The 14,558-nt window shown below is 45.6% G+C and overlaps 1 protein-coding gene across 3 annotated transcripts in view; it reads left to right on the top strand.

Annotated features, from left to right (window-relative positions):
• Positions 1-14,558, top strand: part of RYR3 (ryanodine receptor 3) — a 547,436-nt gene that overhangs the window by 338,040 nt on the left and 194,838 nt on the right. For all 3 annotated transcript variants that reach the window (XM_080659255.1, XM_080659256.1, XM_080659257.1), the window contains exons 27-31: positions 265-439; positions 8,616-8,824; positions 10,450-10,625; positions 11,728-11,764; positions 13,226-13,389. In XM_080659255.1, the coding sequence (XP_080515381.1) occupies positions 265-439; positions 8,616-8,824; positions 10,450-10,625; positions 11,728-11,764; positions 13,226-13,389 (761 nt within the window). The remainder of the gene's footprint in view (positions 1-264; positions 440-8,615; positions 8,825-10,449; positions 10,626-11,727; positions 11,765-13,225; positions 13,390-14,558) is intronic.

Below are 14,558 nucleotides of genomic sequence, written 5' to 3' on the forward strand. Positions count from 1 at the left end.
GGAAAGTCTTACCACTTTGCCTTAGAGGGAGGCCTGCTTATTGTCATAGCTGACTAGGTATTGGGAAACTTGGGCCACCTTTTCTGATAAGCCTTAAGTATCTCAGTTTCATTCATCTCTAAGATAGATCACTCCTCCCTGTGATTTGGCCTTGGTAGAGAAGTGAGTGCCTTGTAGAAACCAGGTACCACTACCAGTTAGGAGAAATTGCTCCTTTGGTCATTTCTCTAGCATTACTATGAGCTCTGGGGTCTTGTCTCCTAGGGCCAGCGTTGGCATCAAGGGAGTGGGTATTTTGGACGTACCTGGCAGCCAGGAGATGTGGTTGGATGTATGATTAACCTGGATGATGCTTCAATGATCTTCACACTGAATGGGGAGCTGCTGATCACCAACAAAGGCTCAGAACTTGCCTTCGCAGATTACGAGATTGAGAATGGTAAATCGACCACCTTTCCCTTCATTCCAACTCCATGAGTTGTAGGAAAATCCAGAGAGAGCTGGGTGAGCTCGTCTACCTTCTTATGTAGGGTGCACTGTCTTTTGCATATTTGAAACCCCGCTGGTGAAAACTAGCCTTTATACTATCATTATTGAAGAAACCAAGATAAATAATGAGGATAGTTGGTATATACAGCATAACTATAAGTACTACTAGTAAACTTCCAGGTAGATTGAGTAAGAAGCTTTCCTCTAATTCCCTGATCTGCACCTTGGTGGTTTAAATTTCCCCAGGGTGCCTAGTGTTACAGAGGAAATGCTAATTGCATGTGGACTAATGTCCCTGGCAGAATAGAAAAGTCAGTGAATTAAAGAATTATCCTTTTATTCTGATTTAAATTGTCAGTCTGCATGTTTGTGTAATTGAACTTGATGCTTTGATGAGAACCATTGAAACACTAAAGTTCAACTTAGCTGTTCCCTTGAATGAAATACAATTTATTTTGAAAATCAAACATGCTGGGAAGCCCAAGCACAGTGGCATTTATTAATGTCCATCAATAGACCACAATCAGAGCAGTACTTTAGGCACACAAAGGAGCAATTGACGCTCTGATTTCCTGTCTACAGAGCTTCATTGTGTACAAAAGTCGTTGGCACATAGGAGAAGGAGCACTGGACTGAAAGGCAGCTGACTCCCTCCTAACAAGCTGTGTCTTGGCTTAACTTCTCTGGGCTTCACTCTCTTCATCTAGACTAGAGAATAAAAGGACAGACCCCCAAGTTACAACATCCTCACCAGATATAAAATCCTACGGCAATGACTTACTACCCGCTGAGTGCACACTGTTGCTGTGCCCACACCAGTGTTGTGCCACTCTCTGCTGCTTCATTACAGACAAGGAAGGGGCAGAGTGGCTGAGAGGGAAAGAGGCTGCTCTGGGTCAGGAGACCTGATCTCTCTTCCTGCCTCTGCCATTCCCCACCTGTGGCATCTTGGGTCGACTTGATTTAACATCTGTGCATCTCATTTCCCCCTCTAAAATGATTAGGGCTCCTTGGTAGTTCTAAATGTCTAAGACATTACAAAAAGAAATAGTCCATACTGACAAAGCTAAAAAATATAAGACTGGATAGGCAAGAGCGGCGGAAATATATAAAACTGTATACATAATAATATAAATATTTCTTATTTACAGAATGCTTTTAGCTTTATAAGTCACTTTTTACAGGTACCTGTTATCAACAACATTTATATCTAATTGTACCCTTAAAGAGCTTTAAAGATTCTTCTGAGAGCGACATATTTGGGGAAATGAAAAGGTTGTAAGTCAATGTATTTTCCTAGAAAAACAGGATGGCTAAAGCCAGATGGAGTCATATTTTAATGCCTTTTGAAAGGTTTAAAATCAGAGTTCTAATGAAAGAATCCTATTTTTTGGAAATGTGTGGGAAGACATTGCCAGTAGAGAGCAAGGCCTGTGGGCTGGTTCAGAGGCAAAGGGGAGGAAATGTGTAGGTGGGTGAGGGCAATGTAGAGGAGACCTCTTCTGACACTGCTCTTAGGAAACAGATATTTACCCATCAACTCCCCCCCACCCCACCCCCGCCCCCGCCACCCTGCCAGGCAGTGGAAGAAAATGAAACACTAGGAGGTTCAGGCTCCTCCCCAAGGAAAGGAGCTCCCTGGGGTAGGAGGAGCCCAAAGACAGGAGACTTTCCTGGCTTTCCTGTGCGTGAACGGGAGATTGACTAACTGGGAGACTTTGACTCAACATAAGGACGAGCTAAGAATCCTGTCTGTTGTGCAGGGTTAAGAGAACTTTGTAAGTCCAAAGCCTTGCTACTCCAATGTGGTCTGCTTGTTAGAAATGCAGACTCTCAGGCCCCACCAGACCTGCTGAACCAGAAACTGCACTCAGCCAGGAGGCTCTTGTTTGTACGCACATTAAAGACCGAGAAGCAGTGGTCTACAGCACTCAGAACTGCAAGTGGTGCCTGTCCGAAAGAATTCATTTTCCAGTTGTAAAAATAAATAAGATGCTATCTTCTGGGGACGGTGTGTGTCTACAGATGTCCAGAATGGTCCTGCATTTGATATGGCATCCATCAGAGGCTGCCCTACAATACAGCCTCGAACAAAGTGAGGCTGTCCTAATCCCTGGTAATAGAATGGTTTACCTTTATACCAAGAAGATTAGGAAAGAACCAAAGTCTGTATATGGCATGTGCTCAGGTCGACTTCTCAGAGTTCATGCTGTGGGACCTAAAGTTCTAAGGAGATTGTCTAAGAAGAAAAACCGTGTCAGCAGGGCCCGTGGTGCACCCTTGTGTGCTAAATGTGTCAGCGACAGGATCAAGTGTGCTTTCCTTAGTGAGGAGCAGAAAATCATTGTGAATGTGTTGAAGACACAATCGCAGAATCAGAAAGCTAATTTTCTTTTAAAAAAAGAAGCTTTTGCCCTAGCCAGTTATGTTCAGTGGTTAGAGTGTCGCACGCAGACTGAAGGGTCTTGGGTTCGATTCCAGTCAAGGATACATCCCTCTGTTGCAGGCTCCTTCCTTGGCCCCCCGTGGGGCACATGCAGGAGGCAACTAATCAATGTGTCTCTTTTACATTGATGTTTCTCTCTCTGTGTCTTTACCCCTCCCCTCCACTCTTTCTAAAAATCAATGGGGTGGGGGGGCGCTTTTCTTGAGTAATTAAAAACAAAATAAATAAATAAGATGAAAGAATAATAATGCAAAGCCATAGGTTATGAATCACTAATACAGAATGAAAATCCTATAGGAATGGGATTGGCACTGAGCATTAAAGAATCTGAGGTGTCTACCTCTCAGGGGAAGGGTACTCCACTCAGAGGATATAACTAGAGAATGGCTGTGGACTCAGGAAATTGCAGGAAAGGGCAGGACAGTTTGGAAGATTTGCATGTGGAATTTATGGAAGACGAAGCTGGAAAGATAGACAGGGTGCGGATTTCAGCCTCAAATACCAAGACTCCATCTTTTCATTCAAGATAATTTTATCATCTAATCTGGGCCTTGGACTTCCCTCTCTAAGACATGGGGGGCAGGCTGCTATAGGGTTTGAGCAGAGGAATACTATAAAATAGGAGGATATATTAGGATAGCTGTTTTTAGAGATCATCTATTGTAATGAAAAAGATGTCTCATAGGCTTTGTGTGTGCGGGGACATGATTTGACCTTCAGAATAACAACAAAGTCTATTACTAGGAAGTGGTTTTAGAATAGAATTGTACTGTATTATGTTAACACATTATACTGTAGTATCATATTGCACTTTAATAACAGAGACAAGATAATTGGAAGGATCTTTCAGTTAGCTCTATGATGGCTCAGGAAGGGCAGTTGAAAAGGAGTCTGCATGCCATTCTTTGATAACAATAGCACAGCGGCCTAGAATAATCATACAACATCTCTCTGTTTGCTGTATAAAGTGGAAAGAGGCAGCAGTTCTCACCTTGAGCTGCTAGGAAAAGCATCTGTTGCAGAAAAAAACACAATGCTTTGTGCATTGTAGCCCCATAAAGCAAAATCCCCTATGTGTTTGTGTTCTGGTCACCAGCTTCCTGGCCTTGATTTGGGCCATTATCCCAGCGGGAGTTGTGCTGTGGGAAGTTTTTAGTCCTTTGAGAGAAGGAATGGGGGCAGACATTAAAATTCATGGCTATTTTTCTCTCAGGGTTATTTATAAGTCCTTATCTCCATCCTCTTCTGCATCGTAGATGATATGCTATTATCTGCCTCATTAGAGTTTTTCTAATCATTGTTCCTGACCCCATCCCTGGCCTGGACCAACAAGCTCTTAATGTTGTCACCTGAAGGCATCTGGAAGCTCAGCAGCTCCCATGGCGAAACCTTTGCTATTAGCCTTCTCTTTTATTCCATTTAAAGGGAAGGAAGATAAAATCCTGATCATCCTGCCAGACCTCAGAATGTAACGTCTGGAAGAGGCTTTCGTGCCAGTCTCCTGTCCGGCCTCTCTGCCAGCACTCCCCTGGGGGACATCCTGCTCCTGCTACAGCTTTGGGGTCTGAGGGGCAGCCTCCTGCGCTGTTCCTGCCATCAGCCTATCAGGATTTAATTGCTCCCCCAACTCTGCTGGCAGCTCTTCCATAGGCAGCAGATGAAATGTACTTGCCAGAAGTGTCACTGCCACTGCACACAAACATGTTGGTACCAAGGGTCCCCTGCCATTCTTTCTGTTGATGGGTGCCATGCTTCAGGGAGTGGCTGTGGCAGGGCAAACATGCCTTTTGTTTCCTGTGTTTTCTGCAAGGCTTGTGGCAAACAGTGCTGTCCCTCAAATTCGTCTTCGTGAAGCTTAGTGGGAAATGAAAAGTATTGGGTAACACATGTGCTGTTGGGCTGAGACACCAGAAACACCCCAGGAACGGTCTGGGCAGTCATCTACCCACTTCTCTCCAAGATTTGTTTTTTCCATAAGTGGTAGTGATTTGCTCTCATGTCTTTCATCAAATTGAAATGGGTTAAAAATGATTCGGGGTTTGGATTTTCTAGAGAACTGGTTTCCTTCCAAGCTCCTGAGTTATAAAAAGATGACTTCCTGGCTACCCCCCTCCCTAGTCACAAAGTTAGTATGAAGCCTGTGATCAGTGTATCAGAAGCTGGGATCATCCCTAGGACTCAAGCACAGGTGTTCCTGCCATTCCCTTCCTGGAATAAGAAGTCTGTGCACATCTTGGTTCAAGGCCGTGGTCGGCAAACTGCGGCTCGCGAGCCACATGTGGCTCTTTGGCCCCTTGAGTGTAGCTCTTCCACAAAATACCACGGCCTGGGTGAGTCTATTTTGAAGAAGTGGCGTTAGAAGAAGTTTAAGTTTAAAAAATTTGTCTCTCAAAAGAAATTTCAATCGTTGTACCGTTGATATTTGGCTCTGTTGACTAATGAGTTTGCCGACCACTGGTTCAAGGTAATGCCATCTGCAAATTTTCTCCTCACACCTCTTCGAAAAGGGAGGGGTATTTCTGTCCCCCTTTGGTTGCCCATCTTGCTTCTCCCGCCTCATTTGCAGCTGTGGTTTAAGTGCTTAGAAGAGTCAGTGCTCATAGTACTGCCCTGTGGCCTTACCAAATGGAACTTCTTTATCCAGGTTAACTCCAGGGAGCCACGTGGCCAGCTGTGACAGCCCTTTTCTTCTAAGCTGTCTGCTGTCTTCAGTCCTAGGTCTTGAGGTCATGGATCTCACATTGCCTGCTCTATAGGCACACTGGGCAACGACATGACACGTAGGAAAATCACTTGAAAAGTGAAGGAAGACTTAGTCACAAATCAAGTCATTGTGGATAAGAATTAGAAAGCTTCACTCCCCACCACTTGCTCTAGACTGTGCTTCAGGCTGACTTGTCCATGTACTGGCTCTGCAGCTTCCTAGGTGACAGACCTCCAGCAAGTCATTCGATCTGCTAAGCCTTAGTTTCTGCTTCTGTAAAATGGGGCTAATAATGAGATAAACCTATACAGCCCTAAACCCAGTGCATAGAAATTACTTGATAAATATTATCTATTGTGATTTATTGTCATTGTCCCCCTTTTTTATGATGAAGAGTTATAAATGTACATAAAGTGTTAATGCCTCAAATAAATAAGTTGTAGATGTGGATAGATCATTAATTGGAACCTCTCCACCAGATGGAGGGAGCTGATCTAATATAGCTGGTTATCGAGTGTTTTGCCCCAGGAGAAAGTGCTGGTGCCTTATAAAGATTTGTCTCTGCTCTCGGTCCTTTCTAGGTTCTCTCTTTTCTGACTTAAGGTCTGAATGTAGCTTCTCTGCTGCAGCTTTAAAGAGCTGTCCCAGCTGTGCCCACTTAGCCCCCAGGAAGTAACCACACTCTTTCCCTCCCATTGCTTTCACCTCTATGACTCCTGTTCCCGCACCTCTTCTTGTGCAGTGTTGCGCTTTCCCCTGTAAAGAGGGCTCCCGCCCTGTAGGGACCACACTTTACTTTGTAATGAGTGCAGCTCCCTGCCCTGGCACAGAACTGCTGTTTGCATCATGTTCCTATAATGTTCACTCCACTCTTGTGCACTGACTGGCAGCTAGGCTAAGAGTCAGAGGGTGTTGGATCTTGTCCTGTATTGTCACTTGCCCTTCTTATGACCTTGGCCAAGTCCATTACCTCTTCAAGTCTTTAGTTTTATCCCCAGGAGAGTGCTGTTTCTTCTACTCATGGCCTAGAGATGATGAGGAGCCCAAGTTCTATAGAAAAAAGGCCCCATGCTAATATTACCTTTCTGCATACATCTTACATTGTTCACCTGACTGTGACTGGGAAGTTATTCATATTCAGAAGTCCTCATCTCTGCTTCTTCCCACTCAGGCTTTTACACCCGTTGCTCACTTATTACCCCATTCACGTTAATAGACAAGGAAGGAAAAGAGATTTTCTTAAGACGTCCTATCTCTGCTCACATCAGGCTGAAACACTTTATGATCATGGCTCCACGTGGTGGTAGTTTCCTGCCCCCATCTAAGACCAAAGCACTGTCTTGGGAGTAGGGGTGGACTCTCCCCTAGTCCATTTGCCATTTTCATATCCATAAGCTCCGTGGGATCAGGGCAATTTCTTCTCCCTCCTTCACATCTTCTCATAGCACATCGCCGGGCCTCTGTCCCATCAGGGACAAGAATTTTGCCAACAAGCATCCTTACTTCACACGGGAGTCAGATTGCCAAAGGTCCCTTATGTATAAAAATCTCTGTCCATAGGAAGGAGATGGTTTCACCTATCAGACCCCCTAGTGCAAAAATGCCAGAAGCACAGCAGTGCCTGGGAGGGGGTGTGAATGGTGCGGGTCTGATTGGCCTGTCCATCTACCTTCCTGAGGGCCATGGGCACCACCAACTCTCAGTCCTTGGTGGCCCGGATAGGACAACCTCTATATAGACATCACCCCCACTCTGCTCGGATTGCAGTGAAGCTCTCTTCATTTAGAAATGACTTAAACAGTATTAAATAGTGTCCTAAACAAGTTCATCATTTCTGAAAGCAGCCAACTTCGCTTGTGAGGGATTTACTTCTCACTCACTTCACTGATTTACATAGACCTCTGTGGCTTAGATAACAGCGTATAAGCACCCATGCTCCGAGGAGCGCATTTTGTCCCCGGTCTCTAAAATGGAAATGGAACTGCTCTTACTGTTGAATATAAAGCTAACAAAATTGGCTTTTAAATTCCCCCTTAAATAAACATCCCTGTCCTAGCAGGAACACCAGTTTCCTTTGTGGGGCTCTAGCCCCTGGGTCAGCCACCAGCCTCAGAGCGCTTCCTCCCCTCTGAGCACTCTTGGTCACCTGCCTCCCACATCCTCCCAAACCCGGGTTAATGAGTGCTTTCCCAGCTCTGCTGATTTATTGGTCCACAATTATGATTTATAAATACCCACAAAGAAGAATACCAAGCAATTTGGACTTCTGCTTTGGCCTATTTGGCAGTTTTTAAATTGATGTGAGCTTGGAGAGAAAAGACATGTAGGAGGGAAGAGAGTTTCCCACAGCTCCTGCTCAAAAATTATGCCTTCCTGCTCAGGTGGGGACCATCTCGGTAGCTAGGAGGCCGGGGGGCTGGAAACTGTGTTTTGTAAACAGAGGCATAGTGTCAGCATTTGAAACTTCTCAGAATCATACTCTGGGATTGGGAAAACCACCAGAGCTCTTATTTCCCTGGGGGATATGCTGAGGCCTAGAAAAAGTGAGGTGTTTGCACCAAGTCCTTCTTTAGGTTTCTCATGCTGTTCTGTTTAGGGCAGTATTTAAAATTTCCCAGGGCCCAACAGCAGTTTCAACTAAGACACAGATAAAGAATTTAACTTTTTCTCTTATTGGTTTACTTTTCCAGCTTATGTTTATTTACAGTTTAAGAAGAATCTTGGCTGGATGATAGTTTTTTCCCCAAAAAAATTATTTTGAACCAAATTACTTTTCCTTCCCACATACACCACGGGCAGCCGTCATCTTCATGTGCCTCCTGTTGTTCAGTTTACCTGCCAGAAAGGAAGACAAAGGGTGGCGTCCCATCTTTCTGGCTGGGACTTAAAGCTGTTAAGGAGGCAAAGGTCAGGCTTCCTCGCAGTCCTAGGATGGGACTGCGGGCTGAGGCAGGGCTCTCGTTCGCCATTCTGCAGGCTTTGTGCCCATCTGCTCTCTGGGGCTGTCTCAGATTGGCCGCATGAATCTCGGGATGGACGCCAGTACCTTCAAGTTTTATACCATGTGCGGCCTCCAAGAGGGCTTTGAGCCTTTTGCTGTCAACATGAACCGAGATGTTGCGATGTGGTTCAGCAAGCGCCTCCCAACGTTTGTCAACGTGCCGAAGGATCATCCCCAGATAGAGGTAATGTTACCCGCCGTGGGCAAACCTGGCAGGGCACATGGGCCAAGTCACTAAGCTCCTGCTAATGCCCCTGGCACAGGGCAGCTGCTTACCTAAGCCCATGCCCTGGCTGCTTACCAGCCTCCTCCTTGCTGGCCCGCAGAGCTGTCGTTGCAGACACCTTAATTGGGGCAGCTCAGTGGCATCTTACAGATGGCAACCGCCTTGCAGACATACCCTTTGCAGCTCAGACTCCAAGCCTTTGGGCCACTGTGTTTTCTCCAGACATTCCTGGACTGCCATTGTCACAGTAATACAGTATTCAGAGACCTTCAATGTCATTTTCCTTAAAAAGTTCAGTGCCTGTTAAGATGTCCTGGACATGCTTCTCCTCTGCTCATAAACTGGTTTAATTTCTCCATAACCATTTCCAGCATTTTAAGCTGAGGCATAGTCATTGGTTATGATGCTGGCATCTCATAGGGGGGCTGAGCAGAGCCAAAGACTACAAGGAGCCTGATTTGGGTTCTGATTCTACATCTTTTTGCCTCCGTTTTGCCCATGCCCACCATGGTTTTTTTCATGATTCGGGGTCAGGGGGAGGGGTGCTGCTTGAAAGTCAGACAGATCAGCTCCATGGAAGCATTAGACTGAGTGGCTTGCTTCTACCTAACTATAAGTTCCCTTAGCTCACCTTCCCATCTAAATTCAACAAGCATCGACTCTCAACCCCCACTTTTCCCCCACAGTCTTACATGGTGGAGAGGTTTCTTTCTCAGAGTCCTACCTGGCCATTGCTTTAGAAAGCTGGCTCACAAATGAATGGGATTTAGAGACACTCCACAAAGAAAAATCTACAAACTGCACAAAAAAATTTTAAGCACATCCATAGACCACAGGATAAAAACTAGTCTCTAGAATGTGGGGAGAAATGCTTGTATCATGAAGACATTATTATAAGTCCCATTTTACTTTCTCTTCCTCCCCAATACCCCCCCCCACACACACATACACATACATTTTTAAAATTTAGTTTTGATCTTTCTTCCTCCAACCCCTTTCCCTGCAATGTCCATGCCCTGGTGCTGGGAATTTCCTCAGTGTTTAGAGATGCCTTGGTGAACCTCAGTGCTCAGGCTGTGACTGTGGCAGAGATGGGAAATGCACAGATGGGAGACAGCACCCTCCAAGGGAGCTGTGATTTTTCCTCATGAGCTTAAGGCTTTCCAGTGTCCTCTCCTCTAGATATTCTCATGCCTACTGACAAGGGGAATCTTTGGGAAGATTTTCTTTAGCCACTTGCCCCCTAACCTGAAAGGTTAGCCTCAGTGGACACCATGCTGCATTATCCAGAGACTCCCCCTTCTGCCCCCCACATCTTGCACCTGTTCTCCACCCTTGACCTTGCAGAAAACCCAGTAGGAGTGTTTCTAAATCTCTAATTTCTCCAGCCAGAGGAAGATCTGTTATTTTTCTATTGGGCAAGGTCCAAGTAACGATGAGAATAATGGTTTGGTCATCACTGGTGACAACTTTTATCATTCACAGAAAGTCTTGACATATGTAATGTCAATGAGGAAAGGAGGGACAGAGTCAAGGTCAGGCTCGTGTGGGTGCGTCAGATAAAGGATCCATGGTATTTTCAGGTCATGAGGATCGACAGCACCATGGACAGCCCTCCGTGCCTCAAGGTGACCCACAAGACATTTGGCACACAGAATAGCAATGCCAGCATGATCTACCTCCGCCTGAGCATGCCCGTCGAGTGCCACTCCTCCTTCAGCCACAGCCCCTGCCTGGACAGTGACGCTTTCCAGAAAAGGTGAGGGCCAGGCTTCCAGCCCTCAGAGGCGCTTATCACGTCTATTGTGAAGTTGGCTTTCCGTCTGTCTGTTTCTTACTCTACCTCACCATAACTAGGACTCTGTGGGTAGGGTTCCCTTTTCTCTCAGTTAGGTAAAGAAATGGGGATTTGAATGTATATACCCACTTGTGCATACACATGTGTGTGTGCAATGCATAATTAGGGGAGCCAACCAAGCTAAACAGAGTCACCTCCAGTGGAAACGTTTCTGCTATTCTCGAGCCCTCTGAGTCCCTGGCCTCCTTGCACGCTAAATTACTACGCGTTGGGAGTAAAAGGAGAGGCTGCAGTTATTGTTGCCTGTGTGTGAAATGAGAAGCTTCTGGAGGCAAACACCACCTTCTTTGCGTAACTATGGCCGGTGTCCAGCCCAGAAGCCATGTGACTCATGAGTGAGTGACTTCTCCCTCCCTGCTAAGGAGTGTATTCCTTGCCGTCTTTCTTTCTTTCAATATCTATTTTTTTAATATATTTTATTGATTTTTTACAGAGAAGAAGGAAGAGGGATAGAGAGTTAGAAACATCGATGAGAGAGAAACATCGATCAGCTGCCTCCTGCACACTCCCTACTGGGTATGTGCCTGCAACCACGGTACATGCCCTTGACCGGAATCGAACCTGGGACCCTTGAGTCTGCAGGCTGACGCTCTATCCACTGAGCCAAACCAGTTAGGGCTATTTTTAATCATTGATGTTTGTCTGCCTGTTTGGAGCTGTGTTGTCCAGGTTTTCTCTAGAGTTTCGCTGTCTACCAAGTTTTAAACAAGCACAGCTACTTGAGAGAACAGGAGAATATATCCAGAGGTATCCCCACACACATTATTACAATCTTTTCAACACCCTCAACCACTAGGCTGCGGGACAGGAGTTGGGAGTCATAGCCCTGGCTTGTGAAAGCAGGTTAAAAATGAACACATCCCAAGACAAGTTGGGATCACTTGTGTATAGGAAATAGTTCCCTAAACTCACCTTCATCATTAAAGGGAGATCAATTGCCTGTCAGAATTGTGGAATTCTCTCTACAGCCGAATAACTAAAACATGGATTATCTTCCCTCCAGGAAACAGATGCAAGAACTACTCTCTCAAACAACAACAGTAAGTAAATGTGCTCAATTATGGTTTTAATTATTTGAGTCTTTGCTGTGCCTGGTAATATGCCCCTTCTAGCAATGATCTGTCTAGAGATCCTCTGTAATTGCCAATTACTCTGTCTTTTAATATGCATCTTGATGCTTCCAAAACATATCTCTGGCATTTCTCAGATTGGGGGAGAAGAGACAGTGATTCAGTGCGAGGCAGAAGCTCTACCTGGAGCATCTAATTGAGCATTATTGTGTACTTGTTGCCCATTTGCCACCAGGGGGCCAGCACTGCCTTTCTAATGGAGATGAATGTCAGTTGTGGGGTGGGGGGGGTCTTAATTTAATCCTTTTCTTTGCTCTTTTATGTAAACTTCTATGTCTCAACTCTCCCATCTCTCTGAGCAGTGCCAGGAATCATGTTGAAAGCATTCAAAGGAGTAACAGGAGCCAGGGAACCAGCCTGAAAAATGAAGGCTGCTTTTGGCCCCTTTTCTAGAGCTAGATAGTAGTCAGAGAGCAACACTTCCTAATTTCTCTCTCTCATACTCTCTCATTCTTCTTTTAGCACCTGACAAAAAACATTTTTTTTTAAGAAATTCATGTCACCCTTCTATTATGTGATCCTACATCCCGAGTTCATAGGTTAACTGCCATCAGGAAGAGGATTCTTGCTGCCATGGTCACACACTTAGAATGTGCAGGGCACTGCGCTAGGCACATTGCACCACCTTCCCACTTAATTCCCACAGCAGCCTTGCGAGATGGGCAACATTATATATCCTGAGACACAGAAAGGACAAAGGACTTGTCCAAGGTCCCAGGATTAATAGCAGCCAGTGCCAAGATTCAAGCCCAGCTCTGACTGGCTTACCCTTTTATCTTCCAGTTTAAAAAAGAGGACAGATGATGAATAGAAGTAACTTCATTAAGAATGAATGTGCTCAGTTTCATAAAGAACATGGTGAAGGAATCACTTACCTTAAAGCTTTAGTTATTCCACCAAAAACTGCTGTGTCGATGAGCCTGCTGACCACATAAAGCGTGTTTGGCCACTCTAGGGGCTTTATTTCACAGCATCTTTTTCAAGACTTTCCAAAAAAAAATGCCCTGGATTTCTCTGTAGAAGTGGAAAGTGTAGCAGGAGTTCTTCGAGCCTCGACTGTTTCCTCTCTCAGGGCAAAGTCAGTGCCCAGGAGAGGGTTGGGGTCCTGTGCTGGCCACTCGGAGTGGCTGCCACTTATTTCCCCAGTAGCATCTTCTGAGCAAAGGGTGGTAGATGCTCAAGCCCAACAGACAAGAGACAAATAAGGAAGCCAAACGCTAGCCAGGCCTTCCTCCAAGCGAGAGTGCAATGCCCCTCTGGACCCAGGTATGCTTTTTAAGAAAAGGAACCAATGGGCTGCAGCACTATTCCTGCTTCCTGAGCAAGCTTCCCTAACTGAGGGCCACTCACTCGTCTGCGGTCTCTCTCCAGCAGTGCTACTACGCAATCCGCATCTTTGCCGGACAAGACCCCTCCTGCGTCTGGGTTGGATGGGTGACACCGGACTATCACTTCTACAGTGAAAAGTTTGACCTGAATAAAAACTGTACGGTGACTGTTACTCTGGGGGATGAAAGAGGCCGGGTCCACGAAAGGTAAGGGGGCTCCTCACTCCCTCCCCCGAGCAGCCGTTTTTCCCTTACCCCCCACAACCCAAAAGAAGGAAACTATTAAGGAGGGGAAATGAAGCACAGGCTTAAAATCCTTAAGTAAACAGGTGGGGTGGGTACTATGGCGGGAGGCATGTTATTAGTGAAAATCATGGGTCATTTGGTCATGTCTATAAAACATGACCCAGGGATGGGAGATACAGGTGCACAGTTAGAAGGTCTGAGCTCCATTTCAGACTCCTCCCTGGTTTCTGGGCAAGCCCGATTACTACAACAGAACAACACAGAGAAACATCCCTGGGTGCCTGAGAGAAGTTGCTTCAGAAGAAAATGATGCACCACATCACACAGCAACCAATCAAGTCAGGACTCTTCATCCCAAAAGTGTGTCGTGGCTGAAGGCACGAAGAACATCAAAGAGACACTGCAAATTCATGACTGATAACCACTGAGTAAAAATTAGGGATCTTTAGGGAAAACACATTTTAGGCACACCCACATCCTCCCACCAGTCCACTGGCACCGCCCCCAGAGAGAGCAGCCTTGGCCAGCTGTGGCCAGAGGTGACCCAGGAGACCATGTCTTGTTTCCACCTGAGAGTGGATGGAGTCTTTCCCCAGGCAGATGTGTAGAAATATATGAAGTTGTTTTTCAAGCTGCCCTTTAGCCATACAAAGTCAGGAATGTTTCTGCAGTCAGTGCTTTTTAGATGCTACTGGCTCATCAAAGCCGAGTGGTCAGGTACAAGCTCTATGTCAGGAGGACCATTGTGGGCAGGTGGTTAGAGCACAGACTCTGAAAGCAAACTGCCTGTATTTTAAACTGGGTTCCAGTATTGACTAGAACTGTGACTTGGGGCCAGTCACTAACCTCCCTGGGCTCAGTTTCCTTGCCTATAAAATAGAATAGTTCCAGTCTTATAGAGCAGCGATTTTCAGCCAGTGTGCCACAGCACACTGGTGTGCTGCAAGTGTTTTTAAAACATGCACTACCTTACTGTTTAGTCAGAGACACTAGCCTCTTTTCCCTTAGAATGTCAAATAGAAAAATGATAGCCAACACAACAATGGCCGTCTGGTGCGAATGAATCAAAATTATACCTATTTTTTTTTGTCAGATGGGCAAAAAATATGATATATTTTTCAGTGTGCCAC

This window comes from Plecotus auritus (assembly GCF_963455305.1).
Source record: "Plecotus auritus genome assembly, chromosome: 1".
Taxonomy (NCBI): Eukaryota; Metazoa; Chordata; class Mammalia; order Chiroptera; family Vespertilionidae; genus Plecotus; species Plecotus auritus.